The sequence below is a fragment of the Acomys minous genome, assembly GCF_964271855.1.
Source record: "Acomys minous genome assembly, chromosome: 20".
Classification (NCBI taxonomy): Eukaryota; Metazoa; Chordata; class Mammalia; order Rodentia; family Muridae; genus Acomys; species Acomys minous.
This window is the reverse complement of record NC_140502.1, coordinates 19,779,663-19,793,882: the sequence shown is the minus strand read 5'-3', so window position 1 is coordinate 19,793,882 and position 14,220 is coordinate 19,779,663. Positions and strand designations below refer to the sequence as shown.

The window sequence follows — 14,220 nt, the reverse complement described above, 5'->3', positions numbered from 1 at the left end:
GGGGGGCGGAAAGGGGGGAGATGAACTACAAGGAGGTTAGTGTGGGTGCTGGTGTTAAGTACTGCTCTAGGTGCTTAAACAGTAACTCAGTCAACACTCTCAACGGTGAAGCTCAGAGAAGTTAAGCAACCAGCCCGAAGGGCAAACAGCTGGGAAGGGGCAGAGCTGCCAATCAAAGGGGCACAGGGCAGCTGAGAGGGGTTTGAGGCGCTTCTGGGTAAGTCAAGCTGTGTCCTCAGTCCCTTTGCAGGCCTCTGAGTACTCGCCATGTCCACATCTGCCGTCTGCCCTGGGACTGGGCTCCGTCTGGAGAAGGCTGGGGACCGAGGCCTCAAGGCTCCATCCTGGGACTCCAAGGGCCCCTTTCCTTCTGTAGAGAGTCTCAGTATTTAGCCCAGGCTATCCCGGACTTCACAGCCGAGACCTTGCCGCCTCAGCTTCTACAGCGATACCACCACGCTGTTTTGAGGTCTTCCTACCATGTAGCCCAGGCTAGCTTGGAACTCCCGGACAGTCATCCTATCTCAGTCTCCCAAGTAGCTGGGATTCCCGGCGTTTGCAACCTCCTGTCTGAGGTTTCGGCAAACAATTTCATCTTTCAGAGCCTCGGTTTCCTCACTCCACGTGGGCCTGGCACAGGAACCTCCCTTGGGCCTGGCTGTGCGGCTTCAGGGTTCTTCGATTCCTCGGCTATGTGATCTCAGAGAATTCACTGTACCTCTCCGTCCGCCATCGTCCTCATCTGGGCTAAGTAATGCGGCCATGGTGGGAACAGGAGTAGTTTGCAGGGAGGATTTGGCTCAGGCCCCGTGGCAGGAGTGACACCGCCCTGCATGCGGGTGGGGGTGGGGCTGCAGCCTGCTGGAATAACCATCGCCCTCCTCAAGGCTTGCTCCTAATCTGTGTCTCCTGTCACGTAAAGAGATGGCTGTAGGTTAGGTGTGAACCTACAGAGACAGGTGTGTGTGTGTGTGTGTGTGTGTATGTGTGTGTGTGTATGTGTGTGTGTGTGTGTATGTGTGTGTATGTATGTGTGTATGTGTGTGTGTATGTGTGTGTGTATGTGTGTGTGTATGTGTGTGTGTATGTGTGTATGTGTGTGTGTGTATGTGTGTGTATGTGTGTGTGTGTATGTGTGTATGTGTGTGTGTGTATGTGTGTGTGTATGTGTGTATGTGTGTGTGTGTATGTGTGTGTATGTGTGTGTGTGTATGTGTGTATGTGTGTGTGTATGTGTGTGTGTGTATGTGTGTGTGTATGTGTGTATGTGTGTGTGTGTATGTGTGTGTATGTGTGTATGTGTGTGTATGTGTGTGTGTGTATGTGTGTGTGTGTGTATGTGTGTATGTGTGTGTGTGTATGTGTGTGTGTGTGTGTGTGTGTGTGTGTGTGTGTGTGTGTGTGTGTCTGGGGTCCCGGTCCTCACAGACACCTGCATGTGTGTAGCCAGCCTCCTGCCACGGGCCACCAGATGGTGCCAGGGCTCGAACTCAGGGTGTCAGGCTTGGCCGCAGGCGCCCGTAGCCGCTGAACCGTCTCACTCACCCCGCGCAAAGAAAGACCTTAACGCTGACAATGGTCTCCGGAAGCAAGTTCCCCGAATCTGGTTCTGTAGACCAGGAACAGGAGGCCAGAGAGGTTGCTCTCTCACTGGTGCATGTGCGTGCGTGTGTGCTCGTGTGTGTGTGTGTGTGTGCTCGTGCATGTGTGTGCACGAGCGTGCGTGTATGTGTGTGCGCCCGTGTGCATGCATGTGTATGTGTGTGTGTGTCCACGTGCGTGTGTGCGCGTGCGGGTGTGTGGCACAGCCAGCAGCTGGGGTCTGCACCTGGCCCACCCTTGTCTACTTCATGAAGAGCACGTGGCAGATCCACTGTTAGTGTCCCAAGACCAAAATGATGGCTTGGATAAGTCGGGCGTGGTGGCGCACAGTTGTAATTCCAGCACTTGGGAGGCAGAGGCAGGAGGATGGCTGTGAGTTCAAGGCCAGCCTGGTGTACAAAGCGAGTCCAGGACAGCCAAGGCTATACAGAGAAACCCTGTCTCAGAAATAAATAAATAAATAAATAAGTAACAATAACCACAAAACAACGAGGCTGGGCATGGTGGTGCACACCTTTAATCCCAGCACTCGGGAGACAGAGGCAGGTGGATTGCTGTGAGTTCGAGGCCAGCCTGGTCTACAAAGCAGGTCTAGACAGTCAAGACTACACAGAGAGACCCTGTCTCGGAAAACAAAAAACAAAAGAAAACAACAGTGGCATGGAGCTTAGCTGCCTCTTCAGTCCTGGGCACTAGAAATAACCAGAACCACAGCATGAATTGCAGGTTATGTCCTATATTAGCAATCCAGGCTCCGGCTCCAGGATGTTGCCTCTGTGCTGTGTACTCACAGTTGATTGTGGCGCACACCTGCCCCCCCCCCCCAGTGTGGCGCCCCACAGTGTGCAGGGATGAAGTGGCTGGAGCCCACGAGGCTGCCATGGAGGAGGGGGAAGTGTCACAGGAGGGGGTCACAGAGGGCTTCCCAGAGGAGGGGGGACAGGGACACACACCTGAGCTCCGCAGGATGCGCGCGCCATGGGCGGCTCCCTGGACCCGCTGCGCCCTCTGGCGGCGGCAGCGCGCACCGCAGGGACCTTTCGTGACTGTTGTAGAACCGGAATTGTCATTGGCCTGTCACCCCGCAAATATTTCCCGAGCACCTACCGTCGTGCCGCGACGCAGCTCTGGGAACGGGGAAACTAGGGTATAGTGGCTGTAGCCCCTGCCCTAAGGAAACCAAGGCAGAAGGATCTCCAAGAGTGTGGGGCCAGCCTGGGATACACTAGACCCTGTCTCAAAAGGGGGGCGGGGGCGACTATTAATACAATTACATCTAGCCGGATATGGTGGCGCACACCTTTAACCCCAGCACACGGGAGGCAGAAGATCTCTGTGAGTTCGAGGACAGCCTGGTCTACAAAGTGAGTCCAGGGCAGCCAAGGCTACACAGAGAAATCCTGTCTCAAAACACCGAAAAGAAAATAAAACAAAAAACAAAAACAACAACAACAACAACAACAAAACCCCCAAAACCAGGCCGGGCGTGGTGGCGCACGCCTTTAATCCCAGCACTTGGGAGGCAGAGGCAGGCGGATCGCTGCGAGTTCGAGGCCAGCCTGGTCTACAAAGGGAGTCCAGGACAGCCAAGACTACACAGAGAGACCCTGTCTCAAAACACCAAAACAAACAAACAAACAAAACAAAAAACAAAAAACAAAACCCAAAAACTTAAACCCTAAAATTGTATCTATATATTTATTTGTATTTAACAATATATAATCACATTTTATATATTTAAAGCTGGCGTGGCTGAATGGCAGGTGGTCTTGCTTAGTTTTCACTGGGCTCTGGGTACCATCCCCAGCTGTGCGCGCGCACACTGCTGTTCGTTCTTGTTAACCAATTCAGCCCTTGCGGACTTTTAAAAAACACTTATTTATGCGTCTGTATGCATACACAGATGCACGTGTGTGGGTGCACACCTTCCATGCATGCACGTGGAGGTCAGGCTTTCCTTGACCAATTTCCGGGAAATCAGTTTTCTCCTTGCTCCAGGTGGTTCTTGGAGAGGAAACTCAGGTTGCCAAGCGTGGCAGCAAGCGTCCTTACCATCTGGCCAGCCAGCCAGAAATAGCTGTGCAAAGTTCTGAGGTTGTAATTATTAAAACAACATCTTTGGAGATTTTATATTTATTTTATGTGTAGAGGTGTTTTGCCTGCGTATGTCTCTGTGCGGCGTCTGTGGAGGCCCATGAACAGGGTGCTGGCTCCCCTGGAAATACAGCCACAGATGATTTTTGAGCTGACAAGTGGGTGCTAGGAGTCAGACCCAGGTCTTCTTCCGGAGCAGCCAGCACTTTCTTAGCTGCTAAGCCGTGTTTTCAGCCCTTCAAAAAATTTTTTTAAAATTACGTTTTTATGTATTTATTTTGTATGTGCGCACGTATGACTGTCCACATGTGTAAGTCAGGGGGACAGCACATAGGAGTCCCAGGGATCGAACTCAAGTCCTCAGGCTTGGCGGCAAGAGCCTTTACCACCTGTGCCCTCTTGCAGGCCCTGAATAAAGTTTTCAAAAGTTCCCAGACTGAGCTTTTTTTCTCCGAGCTTGGCGACCGAGGGCGTGGCCTGCGCACCTGCGGGGGCGTGGCCTCTCCTCGCCCCGCCCCCCCGAGGAGCCTCCGGGACCGGCGGCGGCGCAGCGGGAGCAGCCCGGGTCTCTGCGCAGCGAGGCGGTTCGGACAGGCGGCCTCCAGGTGGGCGCGGGGGAGCGGCGGCGGCCTCCAGGTGGGCGCGGGGGAGCGGCGGCGGCGGCGGCGGCGGCGGCGGGGTCCCCGAGGGAGAAGGGGCCTGGCGTCCCGGACGAGCCTCGGGGGGTCCCCGCAGGGCCCCACCCCGCCCCTAGCCGGCTAGGAAAACAGCTGCGGGCGGGGCGGGGCCTTGTGACGCGCTGTCCGGTGCGGGGTCTCCGCGGGCGCGGGGAGGGGGCTGGCTAAGCTGCAGGGTGGCCGCTTGCAGCCTGGGAGTGAGGGCGAGACTTGCATGGTAAGGGACCGTCCGCGGGGTGTGCAAAAAGAGAGGTGTCGGGCAGGGCGCGCTGTGGAAACTGAGGCAGGAGGCGTGGAGTCGGAGGTCGGCCTGGGCTGCGTAGTGAGAGACCCTGTCTCAAGGGAGAGAGGCAGAAGGGGGCGGTGGGGAGTCGTGGGGCGCGCTGTGGTTACAGGTGTCAAAGGGACAAAGGTAAAAGAAAGGAAAGAGGACCGGCAGGATGGCCCAGTGGGTAAAAGTGCTTGCTGCCAAGCCGTCCACTTTTTTTTTTTTTGGGTTTTTCGAGACAAGGTCTCTCTGTGTAGCCTTGGCTGTCCTGGACTCGCTTTGTAGACCAGGCTGGCCTCGAACTCACAGCGATCCACCTGCCTCTGCATCCCGCGTGTGGTATTAAAGGCGTGCGCCACCATGCCTGGCAAGCGGTCCACTTCTTGAGTTTGATTCCCCGGCATCCACGACAGGGAAGCAGAGAAGGGACTCTCTGGAGTTGCAAGTTGTCTCTAGCCTTCTACCTGCCTCTGCACATACAATAAGTGTACTGAGGGGAAAAAAATTAAATAAAGACCAGGCATCGTGATGCACGCCTTTAATCCCAGCACTCAGGAGGCAGAGGTGGGGGGGGCAGGGAGGGGGGGGTGTCTCTGAGTTTGAGGCCAACCTGGTCTACAGAGTGAGTTCCAGGCTAGCCAGGGCTGCATAGGGAGCCCCTGTATAAATATATACACACATATATGTAATTATATATTTTCATAAAATAAGGAAGACGAAAGGAGTCAGATTGTGGGTGCAAGTGTAAAGTGGAGGTGAGCTATGATTTTGATGGGATAGCCTGAGTGAATGTGGGTGACCTCATTTGTGTGTGTGTGTGTGTGTCTGTGAGAGGCTGTGTCTGTGGTCAACTCACTACTTGTGGCTGATTCACATGTGTGGCCGTGTGTGTGACAGGGAGGAATCTATAATGGGGTTGGGTCTTGGGTCTAGGTGTCATTTTGGGGTGGGGTGGAGTGTGTTGTTTTGTATCCTTGATATGTGACTGCCACTGACTGACAGTTGACTTTGTGTGTGTGTGTGCGCGCGCATGCTCTGTGCCTACTGTTGTAGACTGGCGGAGCCTACTTATGGCCAGGAGAGGGGGCATCTGCCTGACGTATGTCTGGGATGCTCCTGTGTGGGGTGACAGCATGGCATGGTGCCGACATGGCCTGGAAAGCTGGCTGTGCTCTTGTACAAGGAGACCCTGTCTGTGGGGCTCCCGTGAGCGCCGGGGACAGCCAAGTGGCAGTGGCCGTGGCTTAGCCGTGGTTGCTCATGTATCTGGCTGTGATGTGTGGGGCATCGGGTTCAGATGGGTCTGAGATTGTACCGTGGCGTGGGAGGTGGTGGCACAGGCCACTCTGGGGGCAGAGTGGCGGTAGTCAGGCTCTCGCTGAGCTTGTGTGGTGAAAAGACTGACCGATTAGTGGCTTGTGAGGTTGCGCCTACCTGGGTTACACACACACACACACACACACACACACACACACACACACACACAAACACCTGGGATTGTGTGTGTCTTTGTGTATGGCAGGTTTTTATTTGGTTTTGTTTGTAGAGCTTGGCAAGCCTTTGGCAATGACACTCACCAAGTAGAAACTGTACTTCAGAGTTTAAAGTTTGGTCTCTTTTCGGGCCTGAACGCTGCAGCAAATCCTGCTGCCATGTAGAAAAGGCTGCTCCAGGCAGCCCCAAGATCACCGGAGGAAACTTTGTGTGTGAGAACCCACTGTGTAGCAGAGGATTATCTCTTTACAAATTTCGTGTATTCAGCTGGGTGGTGGTGGCGCACGCCTTTAATCCCAGCACTGGGGAAGCAGAGGCAGGTGGATCTTTGTGCGTTCGAGGCCAGCTTGGTCTACAAAGTGAGTCCAGGACTGCCAGGGCTACACAGAGAAACCCTGTCTCAAAAAAAAACAAATGAAGGAGAGATAAATCTGTTTTTTAGGATCCCAAGTGTGGGATCAGAACGGTCTCGTGAGAGGGCAGGTGAGGTTAATCCACTAGAAGACCAACCACCTCGAGCGGGAGCCTGATTGTTGCCAGCTGAAAAGATCCCTTGAACAGACTCTGGGAGGAGATAGATAAAGGAGCCCAAAACTGGAGGCGGGGCCGTTGGAGACCGGATAGTTTTGGCTGTTCATCGCTCCTGCGATGCTCCTAGAGAGAATGGCTCGAGGGAAAGCTTCGGGGCTCCGGCTCCGGCTGAGGTTCTGGGTTCTGGTTACTCCAGGTTCCAGCAGAAGAAATCCTACGGCTCACGCCTGGAGAATCGTTCCTCGGAACTGATATCCTTATGGTTTTGTTATTGCGTTCCTTAATCCTCTTTTCCTATTGGTTTGGTTAGTCAGGTTATAAGTGACGTAAGCTCGGTTAATAAGTTGTAATAAAATATATTGGCTAAGTAATTTGAGCTTACAAACAAACAAACAAGCCCTAGAATGGTACTGTCTGCCTGTAGCAAGCACTTGAGGTGGTGCGAGAAGGTTTAGCCATGGATGGCTTTGAACCCGGATCTTCTGCCTCCTGGGAGTGCAGTTCTAGGGTTTGCACCACATGCCCATCCGTCAGCGTTTTTGTTTTGTTTTGGTACTAGGGATGGAGTCCAGAGCCTTGGCCATGTTTGGCTAACTGTGTCCCCAGCATCCACCGTTTCATTTAAGATTTTGTTTTTTGTTTTTTGTTTTTTCCCCGAGGTAGGGTTTCTCTGTGTAGCCCTGGCTGTCCTGGAAACTGCCCTGTAGCCCAGGCTGGCCTCAAACTCACAGAAACCCACCTGCCTATGCCTCCTGAGTGCTGGGATTACACGCATGCACCACCACCACCCGGCTAAGATTTATTTTGTATATGTGAGCATTTGTCCACATGTATGCATGCGCACCATGCATGTACATTGCCCGTGGAGGCCAGAAGAGGGTGTCGGATCCCCTGGAACTTGAGTTGCGGTTGGGAGCCACCACGTGGGTGCTGGGTCCTCTGCCAGAGCATCGAGGGCTCTTAACTTCTGAGCCATCTCTCCCATCTTCAGGGTTTCTTCTTTAAAAACTGAGTTCCTGGCTCCTGGACCCATGATCCTCTTGTCTCAGCCTCCAGTGCCAGAAATGTGCCAGGTATATGCTGCCACGCCTGGCTCTAAGCTACGTTCTGGTTTTGCTTGTTTTGTTAGTTTTTCGAGACAAGGTTTCTCTGTGTAGACCCTGGCTGTCCTGGGCTCACTTTGTAGACCAAGGTGGCCTCGAACTCACGGAGGAGATCTGCCTGCCTCCTGAGTGCTCCCTGTGGCACCACACCCAGCTTCAGGTTTTATTTCTCATGAGGCAATACCATGTATGCCTGTTTGTTTAGAGAGAGTGCAGGGGCGTGGGGAGGGAGGGAGGGAGGGCGTGTGCGTGTTAAGCTGTGTGTGAGATGGGAGTCTGTCTACCACTGGGACTTTAAGAAGGACCTGAGCTGGGGCTGCGTTGCTAAGCGTGCTTGTCTAGCATGCCCACCGCCAGGGTTCACCCCCCAGCACCCCATAAATTGAATGTGGTGGTGTGTGTTGCTTGGGGTCATCCTCAACTACATAGCAAGGTCATGGCCAGTCAAGACACAGGAGACCCAATCTCAAGAAGTTAAGTAAAAACATTTTTTTATAAAGGCTAGCGGGTAGCACATACCTCTCGTCTCAGCACTCTGAAGGCGGAGACAGGAGGATTGCTGTGACTTGTAAGCCTGCCTGGGCTTCCTAGTAAGATCCTGCGTGGCAGGGTGTGGGGTGTGTGTGGAAATCCCAGCTCTTGGGAGGCAGAGGCAGGTGGATTTCTATAAGTTCTAAGCCAGAGCCAGTTCCAGGACAGCCAGGGCTACACAGAGAAACCCTATCTCAAAGCAAAACAAAAACAAAAAAGACTGGCTGAAAAAAATGATAGATAAAAAAGAATGAGAGTTTTGTGTGCGTTTGCTGAGGTGTGTTTGGGCAGTGTGTATCTAAGCCTCTGAGTTGGTTACCCACATTTAAGCTCCGCTTGGGGGACCCCCTGGCCCTCACCAGTGCACAGGTGTCCCAAGGCCACTGCCTCCTACCTACCCCCCCCCAAAGTCTTGCCAGCCTCGGGAGCCAACATTCAACCCTCTTAGACACCCCCACCCCAGCCATCACCAGCCCTTTGCTCTACTTCTCTGCTTTCAGGACTTCATCCCTCATCCCCTCCCCTCTGCTCACCCCCCCCCCCCCAGTGGCCTGACTGGTTCCTGACAAAAACACCCTAAGAATGAGCTCACCCGGGAGCCTGCCGCCTCCACAGGCTCCGCCCTCCCCAGCCTGGTAGAGGTGGCACCTCCGGTCCCAGGGCGCTCAGCAGGCTGGGAGCTCCGAGCTGGGGTGTCTGTGTCTGGGGATCTGGGTCGGGGGTACTGGGCCAGGTGAGCAGAGTGCAACGGGGTGGAGGGGGTGAACTCTTGGCTGAAGCTACAGTTTAGAATTGTCCTCAGGGCAGAGGCCTGGGTTTCCAAAGGTAGACTGTCCCCGACGACCAAGGCTGCCCGGGATGGAAAGGGCTCGGGCTGAGAGCTAGCCGGGTGGACGGGGCTAGCTAGACCGAAGAGAGGCTGTGAGTCTGCCTGGCCCAGATGGTGACTCCCTCAACCTCACTGCCCCCACCCCCCACCCCCAGGAGCAGCCATGTCTGTGCAGGTAGCAGCCCCTGGAAGCACAGGGCTGGGCACAGAACGCCTGAACCCCGAGGAGTTGGTGCGGCAGACGCGGCAGGTAGTCCAGGGACTGGAGGCCCTGCGGGCTGAGCACCACAGTCTGGCTGGGCACTTGGCGGAGGTGCTGGCTGGCCCGGGTCCTGTGGTTGGTGTGGAGCTGTTGGAAGAAAAGCAGCAGGTGGTGAGCCACTCACTGGAGGCCATCGAGCTGGGGCTGGGTGAGGCCCAGGTATGTGGGGACAGGGGGATGAGTAGTGGTGTGTGTGTGTGTGTGTGTGTGTGTGTGTGTGTGTGTGTGTGTGTAGGGTCAGGCCTGGTTAGGGAGGCTCGGGGATGCAGGGGAGGAGGTACAGATAAGAAGAGGCTGAAGGAGCCAGGTCTGGAAGGAGGGGCTACGGGTTAGACATTACATCCCTAGGAAGCGTTAGGGATGAGATTTTGTGAGTGCCAGATGTGATTCTCCTGGAGGGAGTTTGGGGTTGTCATTATGAATGGAACCCAGGATTATACTCATGGTAGGCAGGGGCTCTACCACTGAGCCACACCCCCAGCCCCTCACTGGGGGATTCTAGGCAGGGGCTCTACCACTGAGCCACACCCCCCAGCCCCTCACTGGGGGATTCTAGGCAGGGGCTCTACCACTGAGCCACACCCCCAGCCCCTCACTGGGGGATTCTAGGCAGGGGCTCTACCACTGAGCCACGCCCCCCAGCCCCTCACTGGGGGGATTCTAGGCAGGGGCTCTACCACTGAGCCACGCCCACAGCCCCTCACTAGGGGATTCTAGGCAGGGGCTCTACCACTGAGCCACACCCCCAGCCCCTCACTGGGGGATTCTAGGCAGGGGCTCTACCACTGAGCCACACCCCCAGCCCCTCACTGGGGGGATTCTAGGCAGGGGCTCTACCACTGAGCCATGCCCCCCAGCCCCTCACTAGGGGATTCTAGGCAGGGGCTCTACCACTGAGCTACACATTTGTTCACAGGTTTTAGGCAGGTGCAGGGTTACGTAGATGGAATAGGAATTAACCCTATGTGTAATTTAGGTAAAATCAGAGCCACATGGTGGGGTGTCTTCAGAATCTGGGGGAACCTGTATCTGGCCTGATGCAAAGCCTGGGCTGGGGCAGGGGTTCCCCGTGGGGTGCACCCACTCCCACTCATAGTCCCAGGGCTTTGTAGGTGCTGCTGGCGCTCTCCGCACACGTGGGCGTGTTAGAGGCCGAGAAGCAGAGGCTCCGGGCACAGGCACGGAGGCTCGCCCAGGAGAACACATGGCTTCGAGAGGAGCTGGAGGAGACGCAGAGGCGGCTGCGGGCCAGCGAGGAGGCTGTGGCCCAGCTGGAGGAGGAGAAGAGCCACCTCCAGTTCCTAGGGCAGCTGCGGCAGTACGACCCACCTGAGGAGAGTCAGGTACTGGGGCAAAGAGGGGGTACGCAGCCCTCCACAGAGCCCCTGCGTGTCCTCAGGCCTATCTTAGGACCCCATAGCCCTTTAAGCACATCTGGGGTCCCCAAATCCTCACATCCAAAGTCCCCTCAACGCTCCCTTGAGCCCCCAGGTCTTCCGTAGCTCACCAAAACCTCTGAGGCTCCTGACCCACACCAAACTATGGCTGAGGCTTGGGGATGGCGTTTGAGTCCCAGGCCATCCTGGCCCTACATAGAGACTCTTATAAATGTAGCCAGGACTTTGATGACAGGCCTTTAATCCCAGCACTCTGGAGGCAGAGGAAAGTCGGGGGGGGGGGTATCTCTGTGAGTTCTAGGCCAGCCTGGTCTACATGGTAAGCCTCTGCCCTAAACAACAGAAGGCTACTCGGGCAGGTCTGATGGAGCTTCAGGGCCTCCGACACTTGCCATTCTTGGAATTACTCTTTCCTGTTCCCTGCAGAGGCCTGAGTCCCCACCTCGGCGAGACAGCCTGGCTTCTCTGTTCCCCAGTGAAGAGGAGGAAAGCAAAGGTGGGTGTGTGGGAGCCCTGGGCACTGTATCAGAGGGTAACCACCCAGGGCTACAGGCGAAGCCTGGGGCAGGAGCCTTGCCCTGAGGGATGCCAAGGCCTCTGAGCCTGGCACAGAGGAGAGGAGGGCAGGGTCCGGAAGATGAAAGAGGTGGCCCTGGTTGGTGGCCATGTAGGAAGTTGGAAGTCAGGCAGGCGATGACCTAGGCAGGTTCGGTCCTGGCACCGAGCATCCTGTCTGCCAGTTAGATTCCTAAAATCCATCCATGCCTAATGTCGGCAGGCACCAGGCTGAAGTGCAAGAGGTGGCCCTGTGGGGCATAGGCTGAGGCCCACAGCGGGTGACCCCCACACCTACCCCCCCTCGCCAGGTCCTGAGGCAGCAGGAGCTGCAGCCGCACAGCAGGGTGGCTATGAGATCCCAGCACGCCTGCGGACCCTGCACAACCTGGTGATCCAGTACGCTGGCCAGGGCCGCTACGAGGTGGCGGTCCCCCTATGCCGCCAGGCCTTGGAGGACCTGGAGCGGAGCTCGGGCCACTGCCACCCTGATGTGGCCACTATGCTCAACATCCTGGCGCTCGTGTACAGGTGAGGGTTGCAGCTGACTGGGCTGGCACCCCCTGTGGTAGTGGGGGCGGTGCAGGGGGAGGCTGGAGGGGAGACACTGTAATTCCCTGACAAAGCCCCTGGGGTGGGAACAGATTGAGGAGACGGGAAATAAAAGGACCCTAGAGCAGCAGCCAGAGTCCAGAGTCCAGAGTTCGGCCATCAGGGTGGGTAAGGGACATGGGACCTGATGCTTGACAGTTAGTGTGAGGGACCCAGAGATTGAGGCCGTGGGAGGCGTGGGACCCCTGAAGGACGCTGGTCGTTCCTGGCTCAGTCCAGCCGGACCCCGGCTTCACCCAGCCTTCCATCCTATCCTGCAGGGACCAGAACAAGTACAAAGAGGCCACGGACCTCCTTCACGATGCCCTGCACATCAGGGAGCAGACGCTGGGGCCAGAACACCCTGCGGTGAGCAGCGATCCAGGGAGGGATGTTGGGATTGGCAGGGGGCGGGGGGCTGCAGGGCCCTCCTCCTCTGTTAACTTACCCCCTGCAGGTGGCTGCCACCCTCAACAACCTGGCTGTCCTCTATGGAAAACGTGGCCGTTACCGGGAGGCAGAGCCCCTGTGCCAGCGTGCCCTGGAGATCCGGGAGAAGGTGCCTAGCCCTTTGCCCTGTTACTGGTACCTGAAGCCGTAATGCCTGGTGTTGCTTGCATTTGGTGCTTATTTGAGCCTGGAGCACCCAACTCTGTGACCCACCACCCCATGAGCTTGCAGTCTAATCCGGACTTTGACCCCTGACCCACCTCAGAGCTCTAAGCTGATTGGCTGGGCTCAGCACCCTGTGTCCTTTGGCCTCACTCATCCCCATACCCTAGGTCCTGGGTGCCGACCACCCCGACGTGGCCAAGCAGCTCAACAATCTGGCCCTGTTGTGCCAGAACCAGGGCAAGTTTCAGGACGTGGAGCGGCACTATGCACGGGCGCTGAGCATCTACGAGGCCCTTGGGGGACCACAGGACCCCAACGTGGCCAAGACCAAGAACAACCTGGTGAGGCACAACAGGCCTTGTCCTGGGGGAACTGGGGCAACTGTGGGCAGGGAAGGGACCCTGGCTCCTGCAGTGCAGAACAAAGACGCAAACTCCAGTCCACAGAACCCCATGCCAGGCTTTACTGTGGTCACGGTGGGCGCCCCCTTACACTTCACCCACTGAGGTAGGAGACTGAGGCACAGAGGTAGAGCAGGCAGCCTGATCTCTGGATGGTGGCTGTGCACCGAAGTAAGCTGAGGCAGGATGCTAGGGAAGGCGGGCAGGTCTGAGAAGTTCCCAGGCCTCAACAAGATGCCCACGCCCTGCCCCGCAGGCCTCAGCCTACCTGAAACAGAACAAGTACCAGCAGGCAGAGGAGCTGTACAAGGAGATCCTCAGCCAGGAGGCCCTGCCCGCCCCACTTGGTAAGCCCACCCCTCCTTACTCCTGCCCACTCTCCTGTGTGCTGCCCCTCACCCCCCTCCATGCCCCCCTTCTATCCCACAGGAGCCCCCCATGCAGGCACAGCTGGTGACGCACAGCAGCAAGTAAGCAGGCTCCCCCTCAGCTTCTTGTTGGGCCTGGTCTGGGTTGGGCCCCCACCATGTCCCCACATGTCACTGTGGCCTCCCTCCCTAGGTCCTACGTAGGAGCAGCTCCTTCTCCAAGCTCCGAGAGTCCATCCGGCGGGGAAGCGAGAAGCTGGTCTCCCGCCTCCGAGGCGAGAGCATGGCAGGGGCTGCAGGGTGAGTGCTGGGTGAGGTCGGCAGTCAGTCAAGCACTTCCGGGGGCATCTATCTCTGTGACATCAGTCAGAGCCAGAGCCCTGTAGTCCTTCCCTGACTCACTGCTGTCCTGGGCTCCTCCAAAGGATGAAGAGAGCCATGTCACTCAATATGCTGAACGTGGATGGGTCAAGGGCCGCCAGGATGCAGGTGAGGGGGCCAGTGACGGAGGAGGGTGCTGCTGGCAGGCTCAGCAAGACAGGAAAGGTGGGGCTTCCTCCTGGGGACCCAAGATAGGGGTGAGTGGGTGGGTAGCAGACCGAAACGGCCCCAGGTTCGCCTGGAAGAGAACTCCAACCACTCCTGTGCGTGTCCCCAGCTCTCAACCCGGCACCTGAGTGAGGCCCCTCGGACCCTCAGCGCCAGCACGCAGGATCTGAGCCCGCGCTAAGTGGACTGGCTGCAGTGGCCGCAGCTTCTCAGGGACCAGGGAAGGGTGGGTGGGTGGTCATCCTGCGCCCTGGCTGGGTGGCACCTGTGGATCGGGATCCGCTTTCCTCCCTGCAATTAAAGGCTGTACACTGGTACGAGGTGTTTGCCCGAGGGCCCTGGGACCTTCCAGT

At 56.7% G+C, this 14,220-nt stretch overlaps 1 protein-coding gene and 1 long non-coding RNA gene across 5 annotated transcripts in view; both read left to right on the top strand.

Moving 5' to 3' along the window:
- Positions 1 to 14,220, top strand: part of LOC311591623 — a 112,286-nt gene that overhangs the window by 79,187 nt on the left and 18,879 nt on the right. The window lies entirely within an intron of this gene.
- Positions 4,196 to 14,184, top strand: KLC3 (kinesin light chain 3). Of its 4 annotated transcripts, none has more exons than XM_084771413.1 (13): positions 4,196 to 4,301; positions 9,285 to 9,550; positions 10,504 to 10,734; positions 11,215 to 11,284; positions 11,655 to 11,874; positions 12,216 to 12,303; positions 12,392 to 12,493; positions 12,717 to 12,890; positions 13,207 to 13,297; positions 13,380 to 13,420; positions 13,512 to 13,618; positions 13,744 to 13,807; positions 13,977 to 14,184. In XM_084771413.1, exons 2-13 carry the CDS (start codon positions 9,293 to 9,295, stop codon positions 14,046 to 14,048), a joined length of 1,518 nt encoding a protein of 505 aa, XP_084627539.1. In that variant the 5' UTR covers positions 4,196 to 4,301; positions 9,285 to 9,292; the 3' UTR covers positions 14,049 to 14,184. The 4 variants fall into 4 exon arrangements, with proteins under 4 accessions (XP_084627539.1, XP_084627538.1, XP_084627537.1 ...); XM_084771411.1 differs by lacking the exon at positions 4,196 to 4,301 and adding an exon at positions 8,904 to 9,033; XM_084771412.1 differs by having other exon boundaries at positions 13,744 to 14,184.

What these genes read in the sequence shown, in the direction of transcription:
- KLC3 (XM_084771412.1), top strand. Translation starts at nt 9,293, where the DNA reads ATGTCTGTGCAGGTAGCAGCCCCTGGAAGCACAGGGCTGGGCACAGAA. An exon ending in ACCCACCTGAGGAGAGTCAG is followed by an intron (nt 10,735 to 11,214) that starts GTACTGGGGCAA and finishes TGTTCCCTGCAG; the next exon opens with AGGCCTGAGTCCCCACCTCG. An exon ending in AGCATGGCAGGGGCTGCAGG is followed by an intron (nt 13,619 to 13,743) that starts GTGAGTGCTGGG and finishes GCTCCTCCAAAG; the next exon opens with GATGAAGAGAGCCATGTCAC.